The sequence below is a fragment of the Ochlerotatus camptorhynchus genome, unplaced genomic scaffold (genome assembly GCF_037179485.1).
Source record: "Ochlerotatus camptorhynchus isolate MF236.1 unplaced genomic scaffold, CSIRO-AGI_Acam_v1.1 ptg000094l, whole genome shotgun sequence".
NCBI lineage: Eukaryota > Metazoa > Arthropoda > Insecta > Diptera > Culicidae > Ochlerotatus > Ochlerotatus camptorhynchus.
The window spans coordinates 2,183,624-2,210,478 of NW_027040584.1; the positions used below are offsets into that span (position 1 = coordinate 2,183,624).

A 26,855-nucleotide genomic window follows, 5' to 3' on the forward strand; every position below is an offset into this window, starting at 1 on the left:
CTCGATTATGACGACTGGGTTAGGGAAAACATATTTTTTTAATCATGAATACAGTGATCAAATTATAGCTCTTTGTATGTACATTTTTCAACATTGTTTTATGGAAAGTTTTGAAAGCATTTCAGCAGATTTGTGGAGTTATTTCCTATCGATTGGTGTATTTTGATTTTAATTTCATCTGTAAATAACAAAGTTATAAGCGTTCAAAACCTAACACTTTTAAAAGATGAACTAGCCTATGGCTAAAAATCTCTCAAACAAAGAATTAAAAAAAACCTAACACCTTTTTTGTGACGCTCGCAACTAAGATTTTTGATTTACCCCCTGTACCTTCCCGTAAGTCGTAGTCTACGTCAAAATGGGCGGCCATGACCTCATTTAATGTTGATCTGGAACTTCTATTAATTCTACATTCGTATCAAATCAATCTATTTTTTTTTTCTTTAATAAAGAGATTTTGAGCCTTAGGCTACTAGAATCTCTAGGAAGATCCAGAACGTCATAAACATTGAAAATTCCTGAATGTTTCGGAACCTAAGGAGCTTTAGATGCAAAAAAAAAACTTTAAGATCAGGGTACTTTTGGAATACTTGGAAGGAATTCGGAAATTATTGTAGTCTTAGATGTCTCAAATTCTTGGAGTACATGCCAGTGCTGCAAAATTTTGACAATACACGGTGATACTCAAAATTCTGCTTTGGTCACTCGTTTGAGCTAACAGTCATCGTCAAGGCAAACCATGTCAATTGCCAGTACCATTTTTGTCAGTGACGAACATGTGCTGATTTGTTTATTAGCTAAATTTGAAATGAAATTAAATGGCTTGAGCAAAACAATTACATGGAGCCATTAAAGTGAATAAGCATCTACGTCCTGAACCGCTTGGATAACAATAATGTGTTACAGAACGCGAGAAATTACACTTTCTGTTACCAGGTGAATCTTTGTCATTGACGAAAAAATGAATGAGATTTTGACAAAGATTTTTTTGAAGATCAAGTCTATCATTGACTATGTGAAAAACAATTTTGTCAATATCGCGCAAAAGTCTGTCAATGACAATGACAAATCTCAGCACTGGTACATGCTGTTTCAGAAGTTGTGGGTAAAGACTGGAACGCGCAAAAATTGTTCGACAAAAAAATCGTTTCTTTCAGTCAAAGTTCATATCACAAAAATCTTCTTATTTTTCTTTTCATATATTTAAGGAAAAAACGTCCGTTTATTCTTTTGTTTTGGCAAATCCGAACTGCCGTGCCTTCCGCTTAACCCCTTCCATTAAATTTTGCACAGTGGTCTCATCGGCCTTATTCGACGCCGAACGCCAGTTAGATTTAAACTGCTGCTCGTTTTCCATGGATTTATTAGTTTTTTTTTTAGATTCCGATTGACCAAGGCTCAATACCGTTCGATAGGACGGAGTTCTGGCCTGTTGGGAGGGTTGTGGTCTTTGGGTACCCCAACCACGTTGTTCGCATCGTACCACCTGATTGCCTTTTTTCCATAGCGGCAGTTCGCCAAGTCCGGCCGGAACAGCAGTTGCTTTAGGAATGGTAGCACCCGCTTTTCCAGGCACTCCTGAACGTAGATCTCTTGATTTATGGTTCCCGTAGTAATAAAAATGCCGCTTTTTAGACCACACGTGCATATGGCGTGCCAGACGAGATATTTTTCGGGAACTTCAATAGTTTGATGGTTTTGAAAATTTCAGCCACCTTCCCTTTTCCTGATGCGGTATAAAACTCCTGTTCCGGAAGATGCTTGAAATCCACCTTCGCATAAGCTTCGTCGTCCATGACGACACAGTGGAACTTTGTGAGCAGATTCGTATACAGCTTTCGGGACCGCTGCTTTGCCGACGTGTTTTGTTTGTAATCTCGGTTCGCCACCTTCACCTTCTTAAACGTCGATAACCCGGCTCGTTTCTTGGCCAGCGACGTCCCGGATGGAGAGGTTAGGATTCCGCCCATATTTCACCGCCACCTTCTTCGTCGTCGCTGCCACGTCCGGATTACGATTGCCGCCACTTCCACGCTTCCTGGCGGTCGACAGACGCTCTCCGAACACTTTTAAAACGTTAGTCACGGTCGATTTGGCCACATCCAGCCATTTTGCCAACTTGGCGTGTGAGAACGTCGGATTCTTTTGCAGCGCGAGCAAAATTTTGACACGCTGCTCCTTTTGCTTGGACGTCATTTTGAAAACTGAAGAGCAAATGGTGAAAACTCATCATAGCAACCATTGTATATACACTCAACTTCCAAATGCAACATTTCAGGTATTTTATGCATTTTTAACAGAAATACACCTATTTTAAGTTGAACAATTTTTGCGCGTTCCAGATTTTAATATAGACAGAGTGTGGTATCAAATACTAATTATTAATTCAAACTCAACTCTCTTTGCCTCACTGGGGTTTCTGGAGCTCTGGTGCAAGATTCTCTGGAGATTTTACACGCTTTGAGTAGTCTCAAGAATGACGAACGGTTTTCTACGTTTCTGAAGTTCTGATAGCGCCGGGATTTTCCAAAGTTTTAACAGTAAGATTAATTAATCTTCCATTCACATTTCACTATTCATAAAACTTAAAGTCCTAAATAATTTTTCCTACAACCAATTCTCTTTATTAAATTAGCTGAGTAGTTAGATGAGGTCTTATTATAAGAATCTAGAAATAAAAATTTACCAAAATCATTTTCAAAAAATAGTTAACATTTACCTCTAAATATTAGCATTATTCTCAATATCAACCACAAACTTGCTCAACAACACATTTAAAATAGTTGATATGACCACTTGAACAGTGACGGTGAGAGTTTTCTGTACCCTTGGCAATCCATGAAAATGCCGCCCCTTTACTAATTTATTAAATATGGTGACCGGACAATAGTCATACATATGGTGATTGGGAGGTGCCCTTAAAATCTACTAGATTTAAACCGCACTCAAAACTTCCTTCCCAATCGATTAATTCGTTTGTCAGCACACCATCACTCCAACAAACCTTGCATCACCCAACGCGTGAGCTCCCCAAGAGGTGTTTTCTCTCCAACTCCTCTCTCCGCTTCGCAACATATGTAAGAAGACCACTCTTTCGCTGGGCTGCTGCGCTGCAAAGACAACAATCAAGTTGGAAATTTTCTTCGAGTCACTCACCACCACCCAAAACCCCACGTAGGCGCTCTTTTAGCTGAGTGAGAGCCGAGCCTCACCGCCGCCGGTTCCTTTGCCAGTCACAGAGTCAGTAGGGTAGGCAGTCGCAATCGTGTTGTTCGCTCTCGCAATCGTGGTCGTCGTCGTCGTCGTTGTCCGCCGTGTCTGCAAGAAGCAGGTGGCAGAGGAAGATACCCGTGCACTCGCGATTCCGGTTTATAGGAACTACAGCCGATCTCGCGCGTTGGTTCGTGACTTGGTAACCTGTTCCCGGTATCTGGTGTTGTTATCGGTTAGCATAATTCTCGGTCGTCGTCGTTGCCGGTCTTGTACCGATGAGATCTGGTGCAACGGAGTTTGGTGAAACAGGTGAAAATTGAAGAAGATTGCTAGTTCCGACGAGGAAAAGGAATACGTTTGTTTCAGATTCAAATTCAGTGACAGTGATTCACGGTGACAGTGACTCACGGTGACTATGAGGATCAATCCCAAATCAACAACAGTCGTTTGGGAAAGCACAATCTTTGTTGGGTGCGAAATTTCGGTCAGGCGCAAGGTGAAATTACGGCCAACGGTGCGAGACGTCCGTCGCCGTCATTAAATATCATCATCGTCATCGAAGTTGGTAGTGCGCTCGCTGACAGTAACAGCCAGGAACGAACGGAAGAAGGTGAAGCAAAAGAAGGTGGTGTTTCTGATATAGAAAGCCTTGACTTGATCTCCTCTCTGGTTTGACGCGCTTGACCAGGAAGGAGCAGTAGTGAGGGTGGATGTGTGTGTGTGTGTGAGTGTAAAAATTCCGTAAAATTATTGGTGAAAATAAAAAATCGAACGAGCCAACTTTTTTCCGGAGGCATAACGCGGTTTGCAGTTCGCGTGAGCTCTGTACTCGGATGAAGGTCACCATCGCTGAACGGTGCCCATTTGATAAGAAACAAAAAGTGAGCAAATTTTTTATCGCAGCATCGAACAGGTCGCAAATGTAATTGCGTAATTGGTCAAGTACCTCACGTTGCGGCGTCGGTCGGTTAGAAAAAAAAAGTGAATTAGAAAAGATCAAGGATTCTGACGAAAGAGCTCTTGCGGAGAGGTGAACTTGAGCTGCTTCGTGTTTCGTATGGTTCCAATTCCAAGTCAGTCCATTTTTTTTTTTTGGTTTTCGGCGAAAGGAGGTTACGCATATTGTGGCGCGGAGTTCCGTTCGTTCGAGCTACCGCATGTGTGGAACCGTTCGAAAGTGGGTGAGTTCAAGAACTCGGATTGGTAGCCTCCAGTGCCCGTTGTGAGCTGCGATTTGCGTTCCGTTTGAAGTGGAAGAGAATGGATCATAGTAAATCAAGCTCTTTTTGAAGTGTCGAGTGAAGTGTGTGTGTGTATTTTTTTTTTCGGGTGCAGTGGGTCAGATTTGCTATGGCAACCGAGGTGGTTTAGAACGCAAGGTGTGACTTGACCTTTGATCTGGAAGTGGAGTTGGGGTTGTTCATGTGATTTGAATCTGAAAGGTGTAATTAGCTGATGGATGTTGTACGATCCCCGGAAGCTGGGTGGAGTATGTAATGGCGAAAGGGTGTGACGTGACTCGACATGCTGTGGAAAGTGCAAGAAGAACTCAGTCATTACAACATCTGATAATTGTTAGGCCCTGAAGTTGGTGGGCCTCAGATAGCCTAAGGCTCATTTCACCAAGTCGGAGGCGGGGGGGTTCGATTCCCGGTCCGGTCCTAATAGCATTTCCGTTTGGAACATTTCCCGACTTCTCTAGACAAAGAGTACCAGAGGCGCGTGAGGGCCTCCTTTGTTCCTTGGAGTATTTGGGATTGACGCCCCTAAATTTCTGATAATACAGGTTGGACTCGATTATCCGGCAAAAATGTTACGTTCATTCTGAGCCATATTTTTTGTTCTGTTGTATTGGATTGGAGTAAGTGGAAACAAGAAGCACAGAGTTAATACAACAACCATTTTAAACATGTTGAGTTAATTTGTGCTTGGTGGAGATTAAAACAGTGATCTTGAGAGGTAATATGACGATGGCATCATGAGGTGACCATACCATCCTGAGCTTTGAGGGACCATAGCAGGTGACTCATTGCATGCACATCTCTGATCACCTCATGGTCTTTGGAATAATTTCTAAACTGCCGTGTTCCATATGAGAGAAAATCTGAGATAGACGATATGGATTTTGGAATACTTGAATATTTTTAGAATGATAGGGGAAATGGCTCTAATGTTGGCCTATGGATCTAAGATTGGGCCCATCGTTAAAAAGCTGCTGTTTTTAAATTTTATCTAGATGAACGCGTCATTGGGACGCGTACTAATGGGATATTTTTGGTCGCTATTGAAAATTTAATCGATTGCTGAATTTATGTAAGGGCCCAAATTAGGGGCATTTAGGCCGACATTTCATCCATTTCCCTACCCGTTCAATTTGAAATCTTGAAAAATATCCTGAAGTTTTCAAGGTGATCTCTTATCATTTGGTGTTATTTTAAATAATTCCTGAGCATCCTGCAATCTTTGAGGATATCTTGGAGATGAGATTTGAATGTTTGGGCAGTTGAAGATCTTCACAATGATTCAGAATGTATCAAGCTGAAGTCTAAATCAAATGTCTTGAGGATACTTCGGAGACCTATGATCACTTGAAGGTCTTTTTCATAATTTCTGAGCAACCTGGTGTCTTGAGAAAATATCTTTGGTTTGTTTTTTCCGTCGATCTTGTTTTCCGTGCTGAGCACCAATGCTACCGACGTGCAAGGAAGGCAGCTCACACACCTGGACCCTACCTATCGACCCATCAACTCATGAACCGGGGACCAACGGCTTTACTTCCCATCCGAAGGAAGGCGTGATCAGAGATGTTATGCCTCAGAACATCCCGGTGGCGCCGACTGGGATTGAACCCAGGCCTGCTGGGGTGAGAGGTAATCACGCTTACCACTACACCACCGGCGCCGTTCTGGGAGATGTGATTTTAATTGATGAGCAGTTGATGATCTGCAACTTGATGCCTGGTTAAGCTGAAGTTTAAAACAAATGTGTTGATTTTTTTTTAAATTTGAGATCTATGATCACCCGGAGGTCCTTTGAATGATTCCTGAATAACCTGAAGTTTTCAACAAATATTTTGAGAACTTTTTATAGATTTCTGATCCTACCAACCTACGATTTGAGAGAATATCTGAGAGATGTGATTTGTATGGTTGGGCAGATGAAGATCTTTAAAATGATACTCGATCAAACTGAAGTCTTTAACATATATTTGAGGACTTTTGGAGATGTGTGATCACCTGGAGATGAGCAACCAGCTATTTGAAATAATATCTGAAAGATAGTTATTTAAAATGCTGGGCAGCTGAAGCTTTTCAAAATCATACATGATCAAGTTGAAGTCTTCTCTCATCCCAGCAGGCCTCGGTTCAATCCCAGTCGGCACCGCCCGGATGTTCTGAGGCATAACATCTCTGATCACGGAAGGGAAGTAAGGCCGTTGGTCCCCGGTTCATGAGTTGATGGGTCGATACCCAACAAACATTGGAAGCGTAATAAGAGCTTATTCAGGAAAAAATATGCTTCTTCAGCTAAAAAATAGCTTGTTGGGTAGGTAGGGTCCAGGTGTGAGAGCAGTCTCCCTGGCCTCCCTGGCGTCTCTGGTACTCAGCACGGAAAACAAGATCGACGGAAAACAAATCAAGGAAAAAAAAGCTGAAGTCATGAAAAACTATCATGAGAACTTTTTGGAAATCTCTGATCACTAGGAGGTCTTTAAAATAATTTCCAAGCATTCCGCTATTTGTGAGAATATCTAAAATGTGATTTCATACGCTAGGCAGCTGAAGATCTTCAAATGCTGAAGCTGAAGTCTTGATCAGATGCTTTGACTTTTTTTTTGGAGATGTGGATTAATTTCTGAGCAATTTGACATTTGAGAGAATAACTGGGAGACGTGATTTGAATTGTTAGGCAGTCGAAGATCTTCAAAATGATACATGAATAATTTCTGAGCAATCTGGTGTATTGAAAATACCTGAGAGGTGTCAGTTCAATTTGTGGCCAGTTGAAGATCGTCAGTATGATACCAGATCAAACTGAAGTGTTGAAAATATCTTTGGGAAAATCTCTAATCACTTGGAGGTCTTTGCAATAATTTCCGAGCAAACTGCTATTTGAGAGAATATCTAAGAGATGCGACGTGAAATGCTGGGCAGTTGGAAATCTCAGAATGATACCTGATCAAGCTGAAGTCTAAAACAAATATCTTGAGGATTTTATGGAGATCAATGATCACGTGGAGGTCGTTTGAATAATTTCAGAGCAACAAAGTACCTTGCAAAATACCTGAGAGATTTTAGTTGGATTGTTCGGCAATTGAAGATCTTCAGAATGATACCTGATCAAGCTGAATTCTTGAACAAATATTTGAAGATTTTTGGAGATGTCTAATCACCTGGAGGTATGTGGAATATTTCTGAGCAACCTGCTATTTGATAGAATATCTGAGAGATGAGATTTGAAATGTTGGGCAGTTGAAGATCTTCAAAATCATTGAATTATCATGCTGAAGTCTTGAACAAACCCCCTGAAATTATTTTTTTTAGTTCTATGATCACATGGGTTTGAAATAATTTTTGAGTAATCTAGTATTTGAGAGAATGTCTGGGAGATGTGATTTGAAGTATTGGGCAGTTGAAGATCTTCAGACTGATTTCTAGAACATTATGCATAACTTGTAGATGTTATTTGAATTGCTGGGCAGTAGAAGATCTTTAAAATAGTGGCTGGTCAAGCTAAAGTCAAAAACAAATATTTTGAGGATTTTTTGGAGATCTATGATCACCTTGAGGCTTTTCAAAAATTTCTAAGCAACCTGGTATCTTGAAAAAGTGGCAATGGAATTTTCTTTGATCACCTGGGGGTCTTTGCAATAACTTCTGAGCAATCTAGTATTTGAGAGAATATCTGTGAGATGTGATTTGAATTGAAGTGCTGTTGAAGATCTTCAGAATGATGGCTGATCAAGCTGAAGGCTTGAACAAATATACTGAGAATTTTTTGGAGATCTAGTATCACCTGGCTTTTAAATAATTTTTGATAATTAGAGCAATTAAGTATTTGAGAAAATATCTGGGAAATATCAGTTGAATTTTTGGGCAGTTGAAGATCTTCAGTATGATACCTGATCAAACTGAAGTGTTGAACATATATTTGAGAACTTTTTGGAAATCTCTAACCACTTGGAGGTCTTTGAAATAATTTCCGAGCAACTTGCTATTTGAGAGAATATCTAAGAGATGTGATTTGAAATGCTGGACAGGTCAAGATCTTCAGAATGATGCCTCTTCTAGCTTAAATCTTGAACAAATATTTTGAGGACATTTTGGAGATCAATATGATTACGTTGAGGAATTTTTAATAATTTCTGAGCAACAAAATATCTTGCAAAATACCTGGGAGAATTAAGTTGAATTGTTGGGCAATTGAAGAACTTCAGTATGATGCCTGATCAAGCTGAAGTCTTGAACAAATATTTGTTGTTGCCATTTGAGAGAATGTCTTAGAGATGTGATTTGTTGGGCAGATAAAGATCTTCAGAATGATACCTGATCAAGCTGAAGTCTTGATCAAATATCCTACGAACTTTTTGTAAATCTCGAATCACAGATCTTAGAAAAAATCCCAACAACCTGGTATTTGAGAGAATATCTGGGAGATGGAATGAATTAATGAGCAGTTGAAGATCTTCAGAATGATGCTTGATCTTATTGAAATCTAAAACAAAATTCTTGAGCAACCTGGAATCTTTGAGATTGTCTTGGAGAAGTGATTTGAATTGTTGTGCAATTGAAGATCTTCTTGTGAATCGTTGTACTGTTGATCATCTGCAGAATGATGCCTGATCAAGCTAAAGTCTCAAACAAATATCCCGGGAAAATTTTGAGTTCTATGATCCCCTGGCTTTGGAATCATTTCTGAGGAATCTAGTATTTGAAAAAAATATTTGGAAGATGTGATTAGACTTGTTGGGCAGTTGAGGACCTTCAGAATCATTTCCAATCAAACTGATAACTGTATTGAAGACTTTTTGGATATCTCTGATGACCTGGAGGTATTTTGAATAATTTCTGAGCAACCTGAAATGTGATGGCTTGAACAAAATGTCGTAGATGTATGATCATCTGGCTTTGGAATAATTTCTGGGCAACCTGGTGCTTAAGAGAATAACTGGATAACTGAGAAATGTGAGTTTAATTGTTGGGCAGTTGAAGATCTTCAGAATAATACCTGATCAAACTTAAATCTTGAACAAATAATCTGACAAATTCTGGGAGATTGGGGGCGATTGGTCTTAACAGAAACCTTGCTCCGACCGGAAATATCAAACTGTGATCTTTCGACCAATTATTCCGCTGTGATCGCAATGAATCTTCCAATCAATTATCCAGGGGAAGTAGTACACTCATAGCAGTCAAATCTGTGCACCCCTGCTCCTTGGTTTAGTCGGAAAACTGTGACCAGCTCGAGCAGTCATTGTCCGGATCAGTTTGGAGTTGTTCATTAATCTACGTTCGCCCTTTATCAGGTTCATTTGAAAAAAATTCCCGTTTAGTTTATATCAGGGCAATTCCAGGTACACGTTCTGGAGAACTGTGTGAACTTCAGCGCTGTCCTACTCGAGAAAAATTTCAGGAACTTTCGTTTCGAGGAATGAAAGAAGATTCCAACAGTTCTGGGAAGTTTCACGAACTTTCAAGAAGTCTTGAGATCTTCAGGGATATCTAGAGAACTTCAGAGAAGTCCAGAGAGCTTAAAGGGAATTGTGGTAACTTTAAAAAAGTTTCAGTTACTTCAGGGAATCTCACAGATCTTTAGGGCAGTCCCATTCACTTCAGGAAAATTTTAAGAACTTTACAGAAGTTGCCAAAGCCTCAGAAATGCATCTACGTAAGTTACCAAAAATAATAGTAAAATTGCAGGCGCTGCAGGGATGATCCGAGAACTTCGAGTAAATTTTGGGAACCTTAGGACATTGCCATTAATTTCAGGACAATAATGTGGACCTTCAAGAAATACTAAAATGTTCAGGGAAATCCAGAGAACTTCTGAGAAGCTCAGGGAACTTCATTAAAATGACGTAAGTTTTTTAGAACTTCCTATAAGTTCAGTCCAGAGTATTTGAGGAAAGTTTAGAGTTCTTCAGTGCATTAAAAAATATCCGTTCAGTTTATATCAGAGTGATTTCAGGAACATCATCAGGAGAACTGCGTGAACTTCAGCGTTGTCATACAATTGCAGGAACTTTCGTTCCGACAAATGAAAGCAAAATCCAACAGTTCAGGGCAGTTTCACGAACTAACAGTGGGCATCTTATGGGACTTTCATGAACTTCTGGAAAACAATGTGAACTTCAGGAAAGCTATGAGAACTTAAGAGCGGTTCAATTTGCCCTAGAACAACTGTGGGAACCTTCAAGAAGTCTTGATATATTCAGAGATATCCAGAGAACCTCAGAGAAGTCCAAAAAACTTGAGAGAAATTGTTGGAACTTGAAAGAAGTTTTAGTTGCTTCAGGGAATCTCACAGATCGTTAGGGCTGTTCCATGGATTTCTGAAAAATGTCGTGATGTTCAACCAAGATCAAAGAGCTTCAGAGCAGTTCCATTAACATCAGAAAAAATGCAAGAACTTTACAGAAGTTGCCAAAGCCTCAGAAATGCATAAAGAGCTCTAGGTAAGTTCAGGGATGATCCGAGAATTTCGAGTGAATTTCGGGAACCTTAGGGTATTTCCATTAATTTCAGGACAATAGGGTGGACCGTCAAGAAATACTGAAAAGTTCAAGGAAGTCTAGAGAACTTCTGAGAAGCTCAGAGAACTTCATCGAACTTCCGATAAATTTAGTCCAAAGAACTTTAAAGAGGTTAAGAGTTCTTCAGTGCTTTAAACAAATGCCCGTTCAGCTTATATCAGGGCTATGAAATGGATAATAATATTCAATATCAATATCGGCGGATTTTCACATGGGCCATTCCAGGAACGTCACCAGGAGAACTGCGTGAACTTCAGCGTTGTCCTACTTCAGGAAAATTGCAGGAACTTTCGTTCCGAGGAATGACAGAAAATTCCAACAGTTCAGGGCAGTTTCACGAACAAATAGTGGGCATATTATGGAAGTTCCATGAACTTCTCTAAAACATTGTAAACTTCAGGAAAGCTATGAGAAGTTAAGAGCGGTTCAATCAGCTGTAGGAAAACTGGGGGAACTTTTAAGGAGTCTTGAGACCAGAACTTCAGAAAACTTCAAAGAATCTGAGGGAAATTGTGTGAACTTTAAAAAAAATAGTTACGTAAGGGAATCTCACAGATCTTTAGGGTTGTTTTAATTGCTTCAAGGAAACTCTAAGCACATGAGGAAAGTCCAGACATTCGGTGAAATTTAAAGATCTGTAAGGTTAATTTCCCATAAACTATGGACAGTTCCATAACTTCAGTGATTCTCAAAGAACCTTTATGAAGTAAAGGAATTTTCGTTGAGGCCCAGAGAACTCGAGAGAAGTTTTGAGAACTTGAGGGAAGTTTTGCATCTGAAGGACAGTTTCGTTAAAGTACCAAGAACGTCAGGAGAAAAGCAAGAATCGCAAGAAAGCTCCGAGAACTTCAGGCACCCTCAAGGCAGTTGCACTAACTCCTAGTTAATTGCAAAAACTTCAGAGAGGCAGGGAATTTAAAAAAAAAGCTTCAAGAAAAATCTGAAGCTTCAAGAAGTTATGCACACTAAGAAATTGCGAAAACATCAAAGGGGAAGTTCCTTGAAATTCATAGCTGTTTCTAGAACTTCAAACAAATTGTGGGAAAAAGAAGCTTAGAGATTCAACTTCAAGGATGGTCCGTGTACTTTGGGGTAGATCAGAGAACTTCATAGTATTTCCATAAACTTTTAGAAAATCAGAGTAACTTTCCAGAGGTTGTGAGGAATTTATGGAAAACCCCGGTACTTTCAGGGAGATTTAGAAAACTCGTGGAAAATTGTCGAATCTTGAAAGAATTTCCAGAAATTTCAAGGTAAGCACCTAAAACTTCATAATAGTACAGAGAAGTTTAACAATGATGAGAGAAGTTCCATGTTGAAAATCTAACCACAGACAAACAGACATAACTCATGGGATATTTCTCACTATAAAACATCGTCACTAAAACACTACTGCCATCTGTTGAGTATACTGTGAACAGAGAACAGATAACAGATGGCGGTAGTGTGTAAATGTCAAACGCAAGGGAATTGAATATGCGCGCCACAGGTGGTGGTACTACCAACTATAACTCTTTTAAATTGATCGTTAAATGCGTGTTCGATAAACAACTTCCGAGTGTTGTGTCTGTTTTTCTGTGAATGAACTCTTTAAAAAAAATGGCTAGAAGTTCAGGTGTGATTTTATAATTAAATTTTAAATAAGAGCACTTCTGGAGGATTGCTGAAACTTTTCAAAAAATCTGAGATGTTCAGTGAAATATAGTGAACTTCAAGGAAATTCCAAAAAGTTTAGGAAAGTGTTTGTAAGTTAGCTAGCGAGCTGATTGCAGACGAGCTTAACGTAGTCGTTTTTGATCGTGTGATCGCAATTTTTAACCAAATTTAATTTATGTTTTCAAAAAAATCATAGAGCAATGAATGAAAAATCAGAAGGTTAAAAATGGTTAGAAAATACCCAAACAATTACACTGAAGTTCCCCTAAGAACTACTTTAGAGTTCTCCTCAGATCTACTTTGAAGTTCTCTTCAGAAGTACTCTGCAGCTCCTCTCAAAATTACTTTGAACTTCTCCTCAGAACTACTCTGAAGTTCTTCTCAGAACTACTTTGAGCTTCTCCTCAGAACAACTCTGAAGTTCTACTAAGAATTACTCTGAACTTCTCCTCAAAATTACTTTGAATTTCTCCTCAGAATTACTCTGAAGTTCTCGTCAGAACTACTCTGAAACAATCTACAGAACTACTCTAAAGTTCTCCTCAGTACAACTCTAAAGTTCTCCTCAGACTTACTCTGAAACTGTCAACGGAAATACTCTGAAATTCTTCTCAAAATTACTCTGAAGTTCTCCTCAGAACTACTTTGAACTTCTCCTCAGAAGTACTCTGAAATTCTAGTCCGAATTACTCTGAACTACTCTGAAGCTCTCCTCAGAATTACTTTGAACTTCTCCTCAGAACTACTCTGAAGTTCTCCTCAGACTTACTCTGAAACTGTCAACAGAAATAATCTGAAGTTCTCATCAGAATTACTCTGAATTTCTCTTCAGAATTACTTTGAACTTTTCCGCAGAACTACTTTGAAGTTCTCCTCAGACTTACTCTGAAACTGTCAACAACTGAGCTTAACCTCAGAACTACTCTGAAGTTCTCCTCATAATTACTCTGAAGTTCTCCTCAGAACTACTTTGAACTTCTCCTCAGAAGTACTCTGAAGTTATACTCAGAACTACTCTGAACTTCTTTGAAGCTCTCCTCAGAATTACTTTGAACTTCTCCTCAGAACTACTCAGAACTTCTCCTCAGAACTATTCTGAAGTTCTACTCAGAATTACTCTGAACTTCTCCTCAGAACTACTCTGAAGCTCTCCTCAGAATTACTTTGAACTTCTCCTCAGAACTACTCTGAATCAATTCACAGAACTACTCCGAACTTCTCCTCAGAACTACTCTGAAGTTCTCCTAAGACTTACTCTGAAACTGTCATTCGAAATACTCTGAAATTCTTCTCAGAATAACTCTGAAGTTCTCATCAGAATTACTTTGAAGTTCTCCTCAGAACTACTCTGAAGTTCTCATCAGAACTATTTTGAAGTTCGCCTCAGAACTACTCTGAAGTTCTCCTCAGAACTACTTTGAGCTACTCCTCAGAAGTACTCTGAAGTTCTTCTCAAAATTACTCTGAACTTCTCCTCAGAACTACCAACAAGCAATACTAAACTCACAATTTTAAATTGGCTCATTACTTGACTAGCCTATTGGTCCCAAGCAAATCGATTAACTTATCCCATTCTGGTCAAAATTCTAGTACTACACAATGTTTGTTTTGATTCGCAATGAAAGTTCGACAGATAAAATGAGGGGTTATTGGATTTTTCTATGTTTCGAGGGGTGAATCGATAAGCTTGGGACCGAAGATAGTACCAGAGCTGAGCCAAAAAGTTGAGCACGTTTCTTCAGGAAATTCTAGTCTTAGGTTACCTCTATGGAACTACTCTGAAGCTCTCGTCAGAATTACTTTGAACTTCTCCTCAGAATTACTCTGAAACCCTCAACAGAAATACTCTGAATTCTCAGAATTCTCCTCAGAATTACTCTGAAGTTCTCCTCAGAACTACTCTGAACTTCTCTTCAGAACTACTCTAAAGCTCTCCTCTGAACTACTCTGAAGCTCGCCTCAGAATTACTTTGAACTTCTCATCAGAATTACTCTGAAGTTCTCGTTAGAACTTCTCTGAATCAATTCACAGAACTACTCTGAAGTTCTCCTCAGAACTACTCCGAAGTTCTCTTCAGAACTACTCTGAAGTTCTCCTAATACTTACTCTGAAACTGTCAACAGAAATACTCTGAAATTCTTCTCAGAATCACTCTGAAGTTCTCTTCAGAATTACTTTGAACTTCTCATCAGAACTACTCTGAAGTTCTCCTCAGAACTACTTTGAAGTTCTCCTCAGAACTACTCTGAAGTTCTCCTCAGAACTAGTTTGAACTTCTCCTCAGAAGTACTCTGAAGTTCTACTCAAAATTACTCTGAACTTCTCCTCAGAACTACTTTGAACTTCTCCTCAGAATTACTCTGGAGTTCTCGTCAGAACTACTCTGAAACTATCTTAAGGACTACTCTGAAGATCTCCTCAGAACTACTCTGAAGCTCTCATCAGATTTACTCTGAAACCCTCAACAGAAATACTCTGAAATTCTCCTCAGAATTACTCTGAAGTTCTCCTCAGAACTACTTTGAACTTCTCCTCAGAATTACTCTGAAATTCTCCTCATAATTACTTTGAACTTCTCTTCAGATCTACTCTAAAGCTCTCCTCAGAATTACTTTAAACTTCTCCTCGGAACTACTCTGAACTTCACCTCAGAGCTACTTTGTAGTTCTCATCAGAACTACTAAGAAGCTCTAATCAGACTTACTCTTAAACTCCCAACAGAATCACTCTGAAATTCTCCTCAGAGTTACTCTGAAGTTCTCAGAATTACTTTGAACTTCTCTTCAGATTTACTCTGAAGCTCTCCTCAGAATTGCTTTAAACTTCCCCTCAGAACTACTCTGAAGTTCTTCTCAGATGTACTTTGAAGTTCTCATCAGTACTGCTTTGAGCTTCTCCTCAGAACTACTCTGAAGTTCTACTCAAAATTACTATGAACTTCTCCCCAGAACTACTTTGAAGCTCTCCTCAGAACTACTTTGAATTTCTCCTCCAGAATTACTCTGGAGTTCTCATCAGAACTACTCTGAAACTATCTTCAGGACTACTCTGAAGATCTCCTCAGAACTACTCTGAAGCTCTCATCAGATTTACTCTGAAACCCTCAACAGAAATACTCTGAAATTCTCCTCAGAATTACTCTGAAGTTCTACTCAAAATTACTCTGAACTTCTCCTCAGAACTACTCTGAAGTTCTCCTCAGAACTACTTTGAAGTTCTCCTCAGAACTACTCTGAAGTTCTCCTCAGAACTACTTTGAAATTCTCCTCAGAAGTACTCTGAAGTTCTACTCAAAATTACTCTGAACTTCTCCTCAGAACTACTCTGAAGCTCTCATCAGAATTACTTTGAACTTCTCCTCAAAATAACTCTGAAATAATCCACAGAACTACTCTGAAGTTCTCCTCAGAACTACTCTGAAGTTCTCCTCAGACTTACTTAGAAACTGTCAACAGAAATACTTTGAAATTCTTCTCAGAATTACTCTAAAGTTCTCCTCAGAATTACTTTGAACTCCGCTTCAGATCTACTCTGAAGCTCTCCTCAGAAGTACTTTGAAGTTCTCGTCACAACTACTCTGAAGTTCTCCTCAGAACTACTTTGAGTTTCTCCTCAGAACTATTCTGAAGTTCTACTCAGAATTACTCTAAACTTCTCCTCAGAATTACTCTGAGACTCTCATCAGAGATACTCTGAAGTTCTCCTCAAAATTACTCTGAAGTTCTCCTCAGAATTACTTTGAACTTCTATTCAGATCTACTCTGAATTACTTTGAACTTCTATTCAGATCTACTCTGAAGCTCTCCTCAGAATTACTTCAAACTTCTCCTCAGAGCTACTCTGAATTTCTCCTTCGAACTACTCTGAAGTTCTCCTCAAAAGTACTCTGAACTACTTTGAAGCTCTCCTCATAATTACTTTGAACTTCTCCTCAGAACAACATTGAGGTTCTCCTCAGAACTTTTTTGAAGTTCTCCTCAGAACTACTTTGAACTTCTCCTTAGAAGTACTCTGAAGTTCTACTCAGAATTACTCTGAACATCTCCTCAAAACTACTCTAAAGCTCTCCACAGAATTACTCCGAAGTTCTCCTCCAAATTACTTTGAACTTCTCTTCAGATCTACTCTGAAACTCTCATCAGAATTACATTAAACTTTTCCTCAGAACTACTCTAAAATTCTCCTCCGAACCACTCTGAAGTTCTCGTCAGAACTAATTTGAATTTCTCCTCAGAACTACTCTGAAGTTCTCGTCAGAACTATTTTGAAGTTCTCCTAAAAACCTCCCTAGATCTTCGATGTAGTTTTCATTCCTGAAATGTACGAAGTTGTCTGAATATTCTCTTGAAGATCTTTAAACTTTCTCGATAGTCAGGACTGCTCTAAAGATATCTTTACTCCCCAGAAGTTAATTTTAAATTCTCAATAAACTAGAGTACTCTGTACTTCCTTAAAATTAACGGAACTTTCCTTAAGCTCCCGCAGATTTCCTGATATTCATAACTCTTCTCCGAAGCTCTCGATATTTTCCCACGGTTCATAGTACTTCTTCAAAGAGTTCCCAAACGTTTTGAAGTTAATACAAATTCAGAGGTGATCGTCTTCTAAACTTCGGAGAATTTCAAAGCCCCTTGGATATTTTTACACGGATTCAGAGTGATTAATTATTCAGAAGACCTTCTACTGATCACCTATTAAATCAGATAATCCCTCATATATTTCTTCACTATGTCAACTGAATCAGAGATTATTCAAATAACCGCATGACTTCATGACGATTTTTCTTCTTCATAGAATTTCAAGCTTATTGCTTATGGCATATTAGCTTATTGCGTGCTCTCAACTTAGTGTTCTAGGTGTACTTCCATAGTTATTAGTTGAGCGCTTCCGATGTCTGTACCATTGTTGCATTAGTATAATTGTGTGGCAAGTCCAATCATACTCTATGCCCAGGGAAGTCGAAAAGTTTTCCAACCCGAAAAATTCCTAGACCGGACCGGGAACCGAACCCAGCCACCTCCAGCATGATCTTACTTTGTAGCTGCGCCTTTACCGACTGAGCTAAGGTTTTTTATATTCTTTATTAAAGAGATTTTTAGCCTTAGGCTAGTTCATCTCTAAACTGAGCTAAGGGAGGCCCCATGACGATTAGCTAGTTTGAAGATCTCTAACTGAGACGACTCTCGAATATGATGTCTTCCAGTACATCAAATATTATTCTGAAAATTATTCTGATTCTAATATAAATAATTGTTAATACTTACCTACAAAACCATACGAAAATTAGTCGCCCAAACTCAAAATTGCAATCAAAATAATCCCGTTTGGTATTTCTGGGCTATGAGGGAGTTTTTCAACTATTGTATTACCATTCTGTTTTCGGGTTTAATACCCCGTTCACATTACAGCGTATATCACGTGATATACGCTGTCTTGCAATGAGCACTCATACATCTAGTTTTCACTGGAAATCCTATGTATGAGTGCTCATTGCAAGATAGCCTATATTACGTGATATAGGCTGTAATGTGAACGGGGTATAAGTAAATCATGCAGATTGTAAGCATTTTTTCGGCATTTTATAGCTTATCAAATTGCTCAATGAAGGTTGCAAATGACAAAAGTTTGAGAACCGCTGCCTTAACTCTATTGACAAGGTTACATTATAGTCGCTATATTCATAGTCTGGCGGATAGAATCTCGGGAACCAATTGAGCTGTCAAATAGCGGAACCAATTGAGCAAATCACGACTAACAACAGAAAAGAGCACATCAGCTATTGCGAACAAAACGTCGGAAACCATTTTCTCGTGACTCAAAGCTCGCCTACGCAAACTAATATCATCTTTGGGTTGTGGAAAGTTTCCCTTATCCGGTGATGCCGGTAGTTTGCGTTCGATTGGCGTGGAAAGAATAATTTACGTTTGTTTATAAATGTTGATAGTACCTTTTCCATTGTTGGTCTAAAATATATTGAATTGGTTCCACTTTTTGATAGATCGAAATTCTATCCGCCAGACTATGAATATAGCGACTATTAGGTTACATGATTGCCAAATCTCAGGTAATAATGACATTTTGAGCTTTGAAAACAACGCGAATGAAAAAAAAAAGAAACCTACTGCGTCAGGATGTGTCATGGTTACCTGAGATTTGTCAAAAAATCGTAAATATTTACACCGTGTGCAGTGAAGAAATTGTTTTGCCTTAAGGCCCACTCATATTAGATCCGGCATTGACGCGTTGCGGCAAAGTGACAGCTAAATCTATTGTCTAACTGTAAAATTTACGTCAACGCAGCGCAATCGGATATAATATGGGTGGCGCTTTAGTGGCGTTTGAGCTACTATATAATAACCTTCAACCTAAAAACGATTCGGTGAAGATTCATCCTAAGTGAACTTGAGTTTGATACCTAAAATCCCATCCGAGTCAAACACCTTGCATTCTAAACCAACGTCCCCCGTTTCCCTCAACAACCAGATTAAGTGCATCAGCAATCCAGACGAACTACTGTAACAACAGCAACAACAAAGCAGTGAAGCAAAACGAAACCCAAAAAATATCGACCTGTTCAAGTGCGCATAGGTGAAAAACGCAACTCCAAAACATAAGAAGATTAATTACAAAGATTGAAAGTGAAAACCGTTAACGAAAAACCTAAGTGAGTCCCCCAGTTCGGACGGGCATCAACGATCATTGTCTGGAGGTCGTTCAATCGTTCTCAAGAGTTTCCGCACTGCCAACAACGAAAAGCAAGTCGATCGTGCCCGTGTAGGTGAATAAATGAATTAAAATGCTTAGCTGTAGCAGCCAAACAACAACACCAACAACAACAACAGCAAGCAAGCAAGTTTTACACATTTGAATAAGGAAAAGTAACGAAAAGCAAACGATACAAAAAATAAGAAGAAAAAGAAAACAACAGTGTGGTGTGGTTGTGTGTGATGAAAGAAACGGATTTCAACGCCGCCACCGCCAAATCGGACTCGGAATAACAAAACAGCCAACAGCATAGGAGGAAATAAGAAAATCAAATCAGCATAAATTTGCTTCGTCTACTACAAACAGCGCTGCAACAGAAAAAGAAAAAAAAACGTAAACAATAATACTGCTTCAGCCAGGTGATCATCAGTTGATTGCTTGCGACGCTACAAAACTTTGTTGCACTGGAAAAACTGAAACTTGGTTGCACGCTGGAAGTGTAAATACTTAAATAAACCCGTTGTAGGCCTAGTTTCGCGTTTGGCGAGCGAGCGAGCCAGAGAGAGTTCGAGATTTTCCATTCCAAGAAAAAAGACCCCGCTGCGGAGAGAAAGGGGGCTCGGTGTATGTTGTGAAACATCTCGTTTTGTTTTTTTGAGAGAAGGATTGAGAGAGAGAGGAAATTGCAGAAAAATGGATTCAACGGCCTCGCTACAACCACTGCTGCAACAGCAGCAGCAGCACAAGCTAACGTCCATACAGATAAGCGCCGAAACAACGGTTTATACCAGCCTCGATTCGAGCCTCGCTGCCTTGCAGAGGCAGCAATCGCGAGAGGACGAGGTGGACGGTGCTAACAGTAACAGTCTCCCCTCTGCCGTGGAGTTGTTGCTCTCCGTCTCCGTCCCCGACGTCTCCACCCCCGGTACCGCCGTCGAGGAAGGCTCGGAAAAAGTTGTCTTACAACCAGCAGAGTCGGAGAAAGAAGAAAGAGCCGAAACGAGCCGGAGTGACGATCCACACAACAGATCATCTGCTGCCGTTGGAGTTGGTGCCGTTGCCCTTGGTAGCAGCAGCAGTAGTCTACTGGAAACCGTCCAGGAGAAACCATCGCCGTCGTCGTCGCCGCCGCCGTCGCCCGTGGTAACCGATCAGGAGTCGCACGTTGTTCGGATTCAAATCGTTCAGAAAGAGGACGACAGTTCTAGTCGCAGCGTGGTTCAGAACGGGACTCCAGCCGTGATCAGTGTTACGAACAGCAGTGCAACCATTGTGAACGGTAATCAGTGCAAATCGAAAGTGTCAATCGTTTCATTCGGACCTCCGGAACAGGGCAGTAAATCGCCGAGTCCTACCCCGTCGGTGGAAATGGTTCAGAAGCAGTCCAGCCCTTCGGCGACGCCCACCAACGGCAAAGCCGACCTGGTGGATGTCAACAATGCCACCTACCTGTACTACATGATGTCCTCGGGTCAGTGCTCCCCGAGTGACACCCTGGACAGTGGCACATGCAGCGATATCGAAGTCACTCCTCCTCCGCTCCCGAAAAAAATGTCCCCAAAATCCCCATCCCCTTGCAAGCACCCGGCCGCACAGCACGCGACGCTCATGATGATAAGCCCCACGCCGTCCGATAAGCTTAATCAGCCGGGATATCGCAGCAGCAGCTACACCATCAGCGATAGTGACGAATCCGAGTCCAGTCTGAGCTGCGACTCGCTCAACTTCTCGCAACTGTGTGGCAACGTCGTCGTCGTCGGGAACCAAACCCTGGAGCCAACCGACAGCATCTCGGAGGCCCCGACCAGTCCGCAAACTCCGGAACCATCGTCCGCCGCCGCCGTGTCCCCAACCAGTGACAGTGACCGTGAAAATATCCCCGAGTGTCCGGAACTCATTACCGCCAAGAAGCACAAAATAGTCTCGATCCTTCCGCACTCGCTCCTCAAGGACATCCGCGAACGTTCGTCCTCCGGTTGCGCCGCGCGTGAAGTTCCGTCCTATTCCCCACCCCCGTCGCCACCACGTGACGAAACCGTTGTCTTGACAACGACCCGCTCAATCCTGATGGAGAAAATCAATAGCCTCAACAGTGTTGTCACCAATGGGGACAGTGTTTGCTCGCTCTCGGAGAAGAACAAATCATTCAGTTTCGAAAATGACAAGTTTTACAAGTTTCACATCAATGAACATTCAAATTTGCAGTCGCAGCCCACGCAGCAGCAGCAGCAGGATCACCAGGGAAGCAATGGGTTGATGAATCTCAACAGTTGCTCCTCGTCGGTGATCGACGATGACGAGAGTTTTGCCGGCTTCAAGGATTTGACCAGCGGAACGTCGACCATCCGGAGCAACAAGGGAACGGTCCGGGGTGTGAAGAACCGGGTCCGCAACGGGATTGCTACGTTCCTGCAGATGCAGCACGCAAATATTAAGGTGAGTGGTGATTTTTTTTTCGTGATTTGGCAGCTATCGAAATAACTAAAAATGCGATTGTGGGATAATGCGGAAGCTTTCCGAGGGGTCTGATAAGGAGGGTGCTTTTTTTTAGCGGCGGTTTATGACGAACACCGGCGATAGGGCTGATACGAAACATGGGATGGGTGACGGCGTTGAGTTCATAGCTATCGAATAGAATGCAAGATATGAATATAATAGCCATGAAGCGATCACGGCTTACATATACCAGGATAGCTCATTATAGAGAGTAAACATCAACCGAAGTGGGTCGAAATGACGTCATCAGAATCGTTAAAGTAAATAGTGCAGAAGGGAACATTACCAGACGGGATTTGAATTCATCCGGGTTTTGGCACATGGTGGCAAATCCGGAACTCCAGCAGCTCTAAGAAATTGTATTTGATGTTGTAGAAGATCCTGATAGCTTCCTGTCCCGGCAGCAGCTCCCTTTCCCTGACATCGAACATCCAATACGAGCTTGAGCATCATAGCCGGTCCCTTCCGAGGGATTTTCTTACGGTACCCCATGAGATTCTACGTGGTGGGAAAAGGGGTGGAAAGTCAGAAAATCATCAACACGGACGCCACATTCGAGGACAATAGGCAACAATCCGATTGCTTTTTAAACCGGCGATTTCATTGTTGTTGCATTTTCCATTGCATGTAATGTGAAAGCTTGTTTGTTTATTTCACTGATTCTGATGCCGTCACACACAAAATGACAGAAGCGCGGTAGCTAGCCTGGTATATGTAAACCGTGGATGTGCTCTGCTGTACTTGATAGTTACTGAAATAAGTTGCATAGAAGACCTAAGAGGAAGGGAAGACAATACGGGGGCGAAAACGAACCACTTTTCTGTCAAACGCGAACCAGCTCGTGATTGGCCGATTTGAAGTGCGCAAGATAGAGATAGAGATATAGATAGATAGAGATAGAGATATAGATAAAAGAGTAAAAAGCCAGTTGTCTCCTCTTTCTCTTAGTAGAAGACAAGGAGGTCCAACAAAAGGACTGTTTCAATTTGAAACTAGAACAGAAACGCACCTCTCGCAATGCTGAGTTGCAGTTTCATTATTCAAGCACTATTTTGCACCAGATTTGCAACTGCTCGACTATTCTGTTTTATTTCTGAGCGAGTTTGAAACACGAATGGAACTCTGTTCCAAATTTCTTTGGATGTGTTTAAAGATGTTTCGAAGAGCTTCACAAACAAAAAACGGAGCACTTCATAGAGAACAGTAAAGTTTATGGAACATGATGATAACAAACATCTTTTAGAACTGTGCGTTGCGCTGATCGTGTTGCAGTTTTATTTTTGGCAGTTTCAAATAATAGAATTGTCGAGTAGTTTAAAACAATCGACCGAGTTGCTGGGCAAACACAATCGCAGTGATACCGATGTCGGTAGTATGTAAGCGTGGAAGAATTTCAAAGCCAGAAAGGCTATCGACGAAGAACTGGACCACGAAGAAACAGCTATGATTGCTACTAGTAAGGCAAAGCGGCTACAAAATCGCTATATAATGGAACATTTCATCGATATTGTGCGCATACTTTGCAAAGGTAGCCGACCACTTCGTGGACATTCGGAAGGAGCGGAAAGTCTTCCACCCAGTTGGTGGCTAACTACGATCCTGTGCTGGAAAAACACTTGACGGATGGTGCAAAAAATTACCAGTATACAAGTAGCCGTATTCAAAATGACATGATTACGTCGTTGCACAATGTAATGTAAAGAATATGAACCACCACTATAGCAAAAAATAAATAAAATTAGCTAAATTGAACAGTAGGGAAAAAGTAGGAGGAGGACAGCACCATCTACCACGTACTTTGGAGTACTCCCCATCCCCTGATTAAATGCAGCATAGAAAAAAATTGCCCCTCCTTAACAAGATTCCTGTGCACGCTAGTGGCATGAAGCCTACACTGATCCAAAACATCCGCAATACTTCGAATGATTATTGCATTGCTCGAGCCCTTTAACAATATGCATTCGAATTTCGGATGATTTTCTTATGGTTGAATTCATCGTCAGATGATGAACATCCAAATACAGGATGATTTTCGTTTAAAAATTGGCTATAAAACATACGGCTCTCAGAAGACAAACATTTAAGAATAGTGTGACATGCAAGAGCTTTAAGATTTATGATTTGATTATCTAAATTTCAATACTGAATAGCCATAATCAGCAATTCCAATTATGGATACAAAAAATCTTCGATGGTACACACTAAAAAAATCTGAATTTTACTGGTGATGTAAACATCCATGCATGCAAACATTCATGCATGTAAACTTCCTTTTCACGTAAACTAGCAGCTTGCAAGCAATGTTGCAAACAAAGTTGAAAATTTGCATACAATATATGGAATATTGCATGACATGTCTCATAAATTTACACGATTTATAATGTAAATTTGTATGATTTATGACGCTCCATTTATGTGCATCATAGTAACGGAAATTTACACTACTTTTTTTTAGCTGTGTAGAGAAAACTTCCTCCACCACGAATTCTTCGATGCAATCGGTGTAAATATTTACATTATTCGACAAATCTCAGGTAATCATGACAGCAGTAGGTCTCGTTTCTTCATTCAAATTGTTTTCAATAATCAAATGTCATGATTACCTTGTCAAATAAGGTAAATATTTCCATTGCTTGCACCAAAGAATTAGCCAAACTTGACTTAAAATGATCTTTATTTCTTGTGTTTGTGTGGTTTACATTAATGAATTTTTTCAAGTGACACAGATGCGTCTTTTCAACTTTAGTTCATTTGAGATTTTAATTATTATTTACAGTTACTAGTCCTATCAGGCCTATTTTAAAGTATGACCACCTTGGTGGGATTGGTTTGATTTGAATTGGAAAATGGAGACTACTTATAACTACTATTTACAACTACAACTAACCTACAACTACTATATGCACCTAACCTACTATATACAAATTGCTTATCAAAGCATGTTCTGATAAATTACATTTTTCTGCAAATTTAGTCTTAATTTCGTTAATTCTTGAATCTATTTTGGCAATTCCTGCCTCTTCGTGTAAATTTGTTATTCTAGTGTCGAAAGGACGATCAAGAACCATCCTCAGCACTCTATTTTGTGCGACCTGAATTTTGTTCCTGTGAGTCTGTGCACATGATTCCCACACCGGAGCTGCGTAGAGGATCGCAGGTGCTATGATTTGTTTGTAGACGGCCAGTTTGTTCACCCTTGAGAGGTGGGATCTGCTGCAAATCAGCGGATACAGACACCTAACCAAGGCGGAACACTTGGCTACAGTTTTCTCTACATGCGTACGGAAGAGGAGCTTTTCATCGAACAACATCCCGAGATAGGTTACTTCGGCGGACACCTCAACCCTTGTGCCATCCATGATTACAGTACAAGATGGAGCCGGTTTCAGTTTGGGCGATTGCCGATGGAGGAACATGATCGCTTGTGTTTTGGAGGCATTGATTTTGATTTTCCACATGGTGGCATAATCAGCAAAGGCGTTAAGGCATCGTTGAAGTTTGTTCGTTATTTCGCGAGGCATCCTTCCTTTGACGGCTATTGCGGTATCATCTGCGAACAGGAAAAACACGCAACCGTCACCGAGGGGAGGAATGTCGGAAGTGTAAATGCTGTAAAGCAAGGGGCCTAGCAGACTGCCTTGCGGGACTCCTGCTGGGATGGAAAACGTGTCTGAAAGACAACCATTCAACGATACCTTAAACGACCTTTGCTGAAGGTAGTTTCGGGTGATTTTAGCCAGATGTAATGGGAAGTTGAAGTTACAAAGCTTGTACACAAGTCCGTCATGCCAAACATTGTCAAACGCCTTTTCAACGTCTAACAAGGCCATGGCTGTGGACTTGGATACAGCTTTGTTACTTCGGATGTTATTCATCACCCGTACTAGCTGATGATTGGTAGAGTGCCCCTTTCTGAATCCAAACTGTTCCGGAAGGAGAATGTTGCTTTCCTCCACAAACTTGAGCAAACGATTGAGAATGAGTTTCTCGAACAATTTGCTCAGCGCTGAAAGGAGGCTGATTGGTCTGTAGCTTGAAGACAATGTTGGATCCTTACCGGGTTTGCGGATTGGTATGATTTTTGCTACTTTCCAGATGTTTGGAAAGTAGTGCAGTTCCAAACATCTGTTGAAGATAGCGGTTAGAAGAGACTGCACTTTCATGCTGAGTCTCTTCAAGATCAAGTTGAATATGCCGTCAAACCCGGGGGCCTTCATGTTCTTGGTGCATTTCAGCGCTGAGCAAATTTGTTGTACTGTAATCATATCCACCGGAGGCACGACACAAGGGGAGGCATCTAGGTTTTGAACGCATTGCGCAACCTGATCTTCGAGCGGACTTTGGATAGTCGAGCCAAGCAAATGCGATGAAGCGACATGCTCGCCGATCGCATTTGCTTTCTCCTGTGGGGTGATTAAAAGCCGATCGTCATCATTTTCGACTCTGAGAGGTGGAACTGGTTTGGGATGAGATTTCAGCACCTTGGCTACCTTCTAGAATGGACGGGAGCGGTCATCCAGATTCTGGACAACACGCCCGAAACTTTCATTTCGAAGTGAGTCCATTCTGGAAGCAATCTGCCTGTTCAGATCGGCCATTTCACGTTTCCTCGCTAGATCTCCAGTCCTCTGAAACTGGCGTCTACGCACATTTCTCAAGCGAATCAGTAATTGGGTGTGGGAATCAATGGCAATAAACTTACCCCTCACAGGAACTCGTCGGACGCACGCCTCGTCAGCCACGGTTATGGCTTGGTGGAGTCCCTCCAACGCTCGGTCGATGTCCTCCACGGTGTCAAGCGACGGGTTGTCGATGATGTGCCTGTCTACCACGCGTCCAAACTGGGCCCAGTTTACGCGATGGTAGTCCTTGCGCAGGCTTGAAGCAGGAGCCACGTTGCAGCCCAGTTCAGCCACCACCGGTTGATGGTCGGAACTGAGATCGTTGATCGCCATCGGTTTGGATAGTCCAATGTTCGATAGAAAAAAGTCCAACGTGGAAGGGTTTCCCGCTGGTGAGATGAATGTCGGT

General features: G+C 40.9%; 1 protein-coding gene and 1 long non-coding RNA gene across 2 annotated transcripts in view; both read left to right on the forward strand.

The window, feature by feature from the left end:
* Window positions 1-3,345: 3,345 nt before the first annotated feature.
* LOC135698778 (uncharacterized) lies at window positions 3,346-19,282 on the forward strand. Its single transcript, XR_010517503.1, has 2 exons — window positions 3,346-3,522; window positions 19,107-19,282. It is a non-coding gene; the product is annotated as an uncharacterized LOC135698778 (long non-coding RNA).
* A 584-nt stretch (window positions 19,283-19,866) lies between these two features.
* LOC135698754 (glutaredoxin domain-containing cysteine-rich protein CG12206-like) overlaps window positions 19,867-26,855 on the forward strand; it is a 162,830-nt gene continuing 155,841 nt past the window's right edge. Inside the window, exon 1 of the mRNA XM_065218881.1 lies at window positions 19,867-21,764. Coding sequence (XP_065074953.1) covers window positions 20,022-21,764 — 1,743 coding nt within the window. The 5' untranslated portion in view covers window positions 19,867-20,021. The remainder of the gene's footprint in view (window positions 21,765-26,855) is intronic.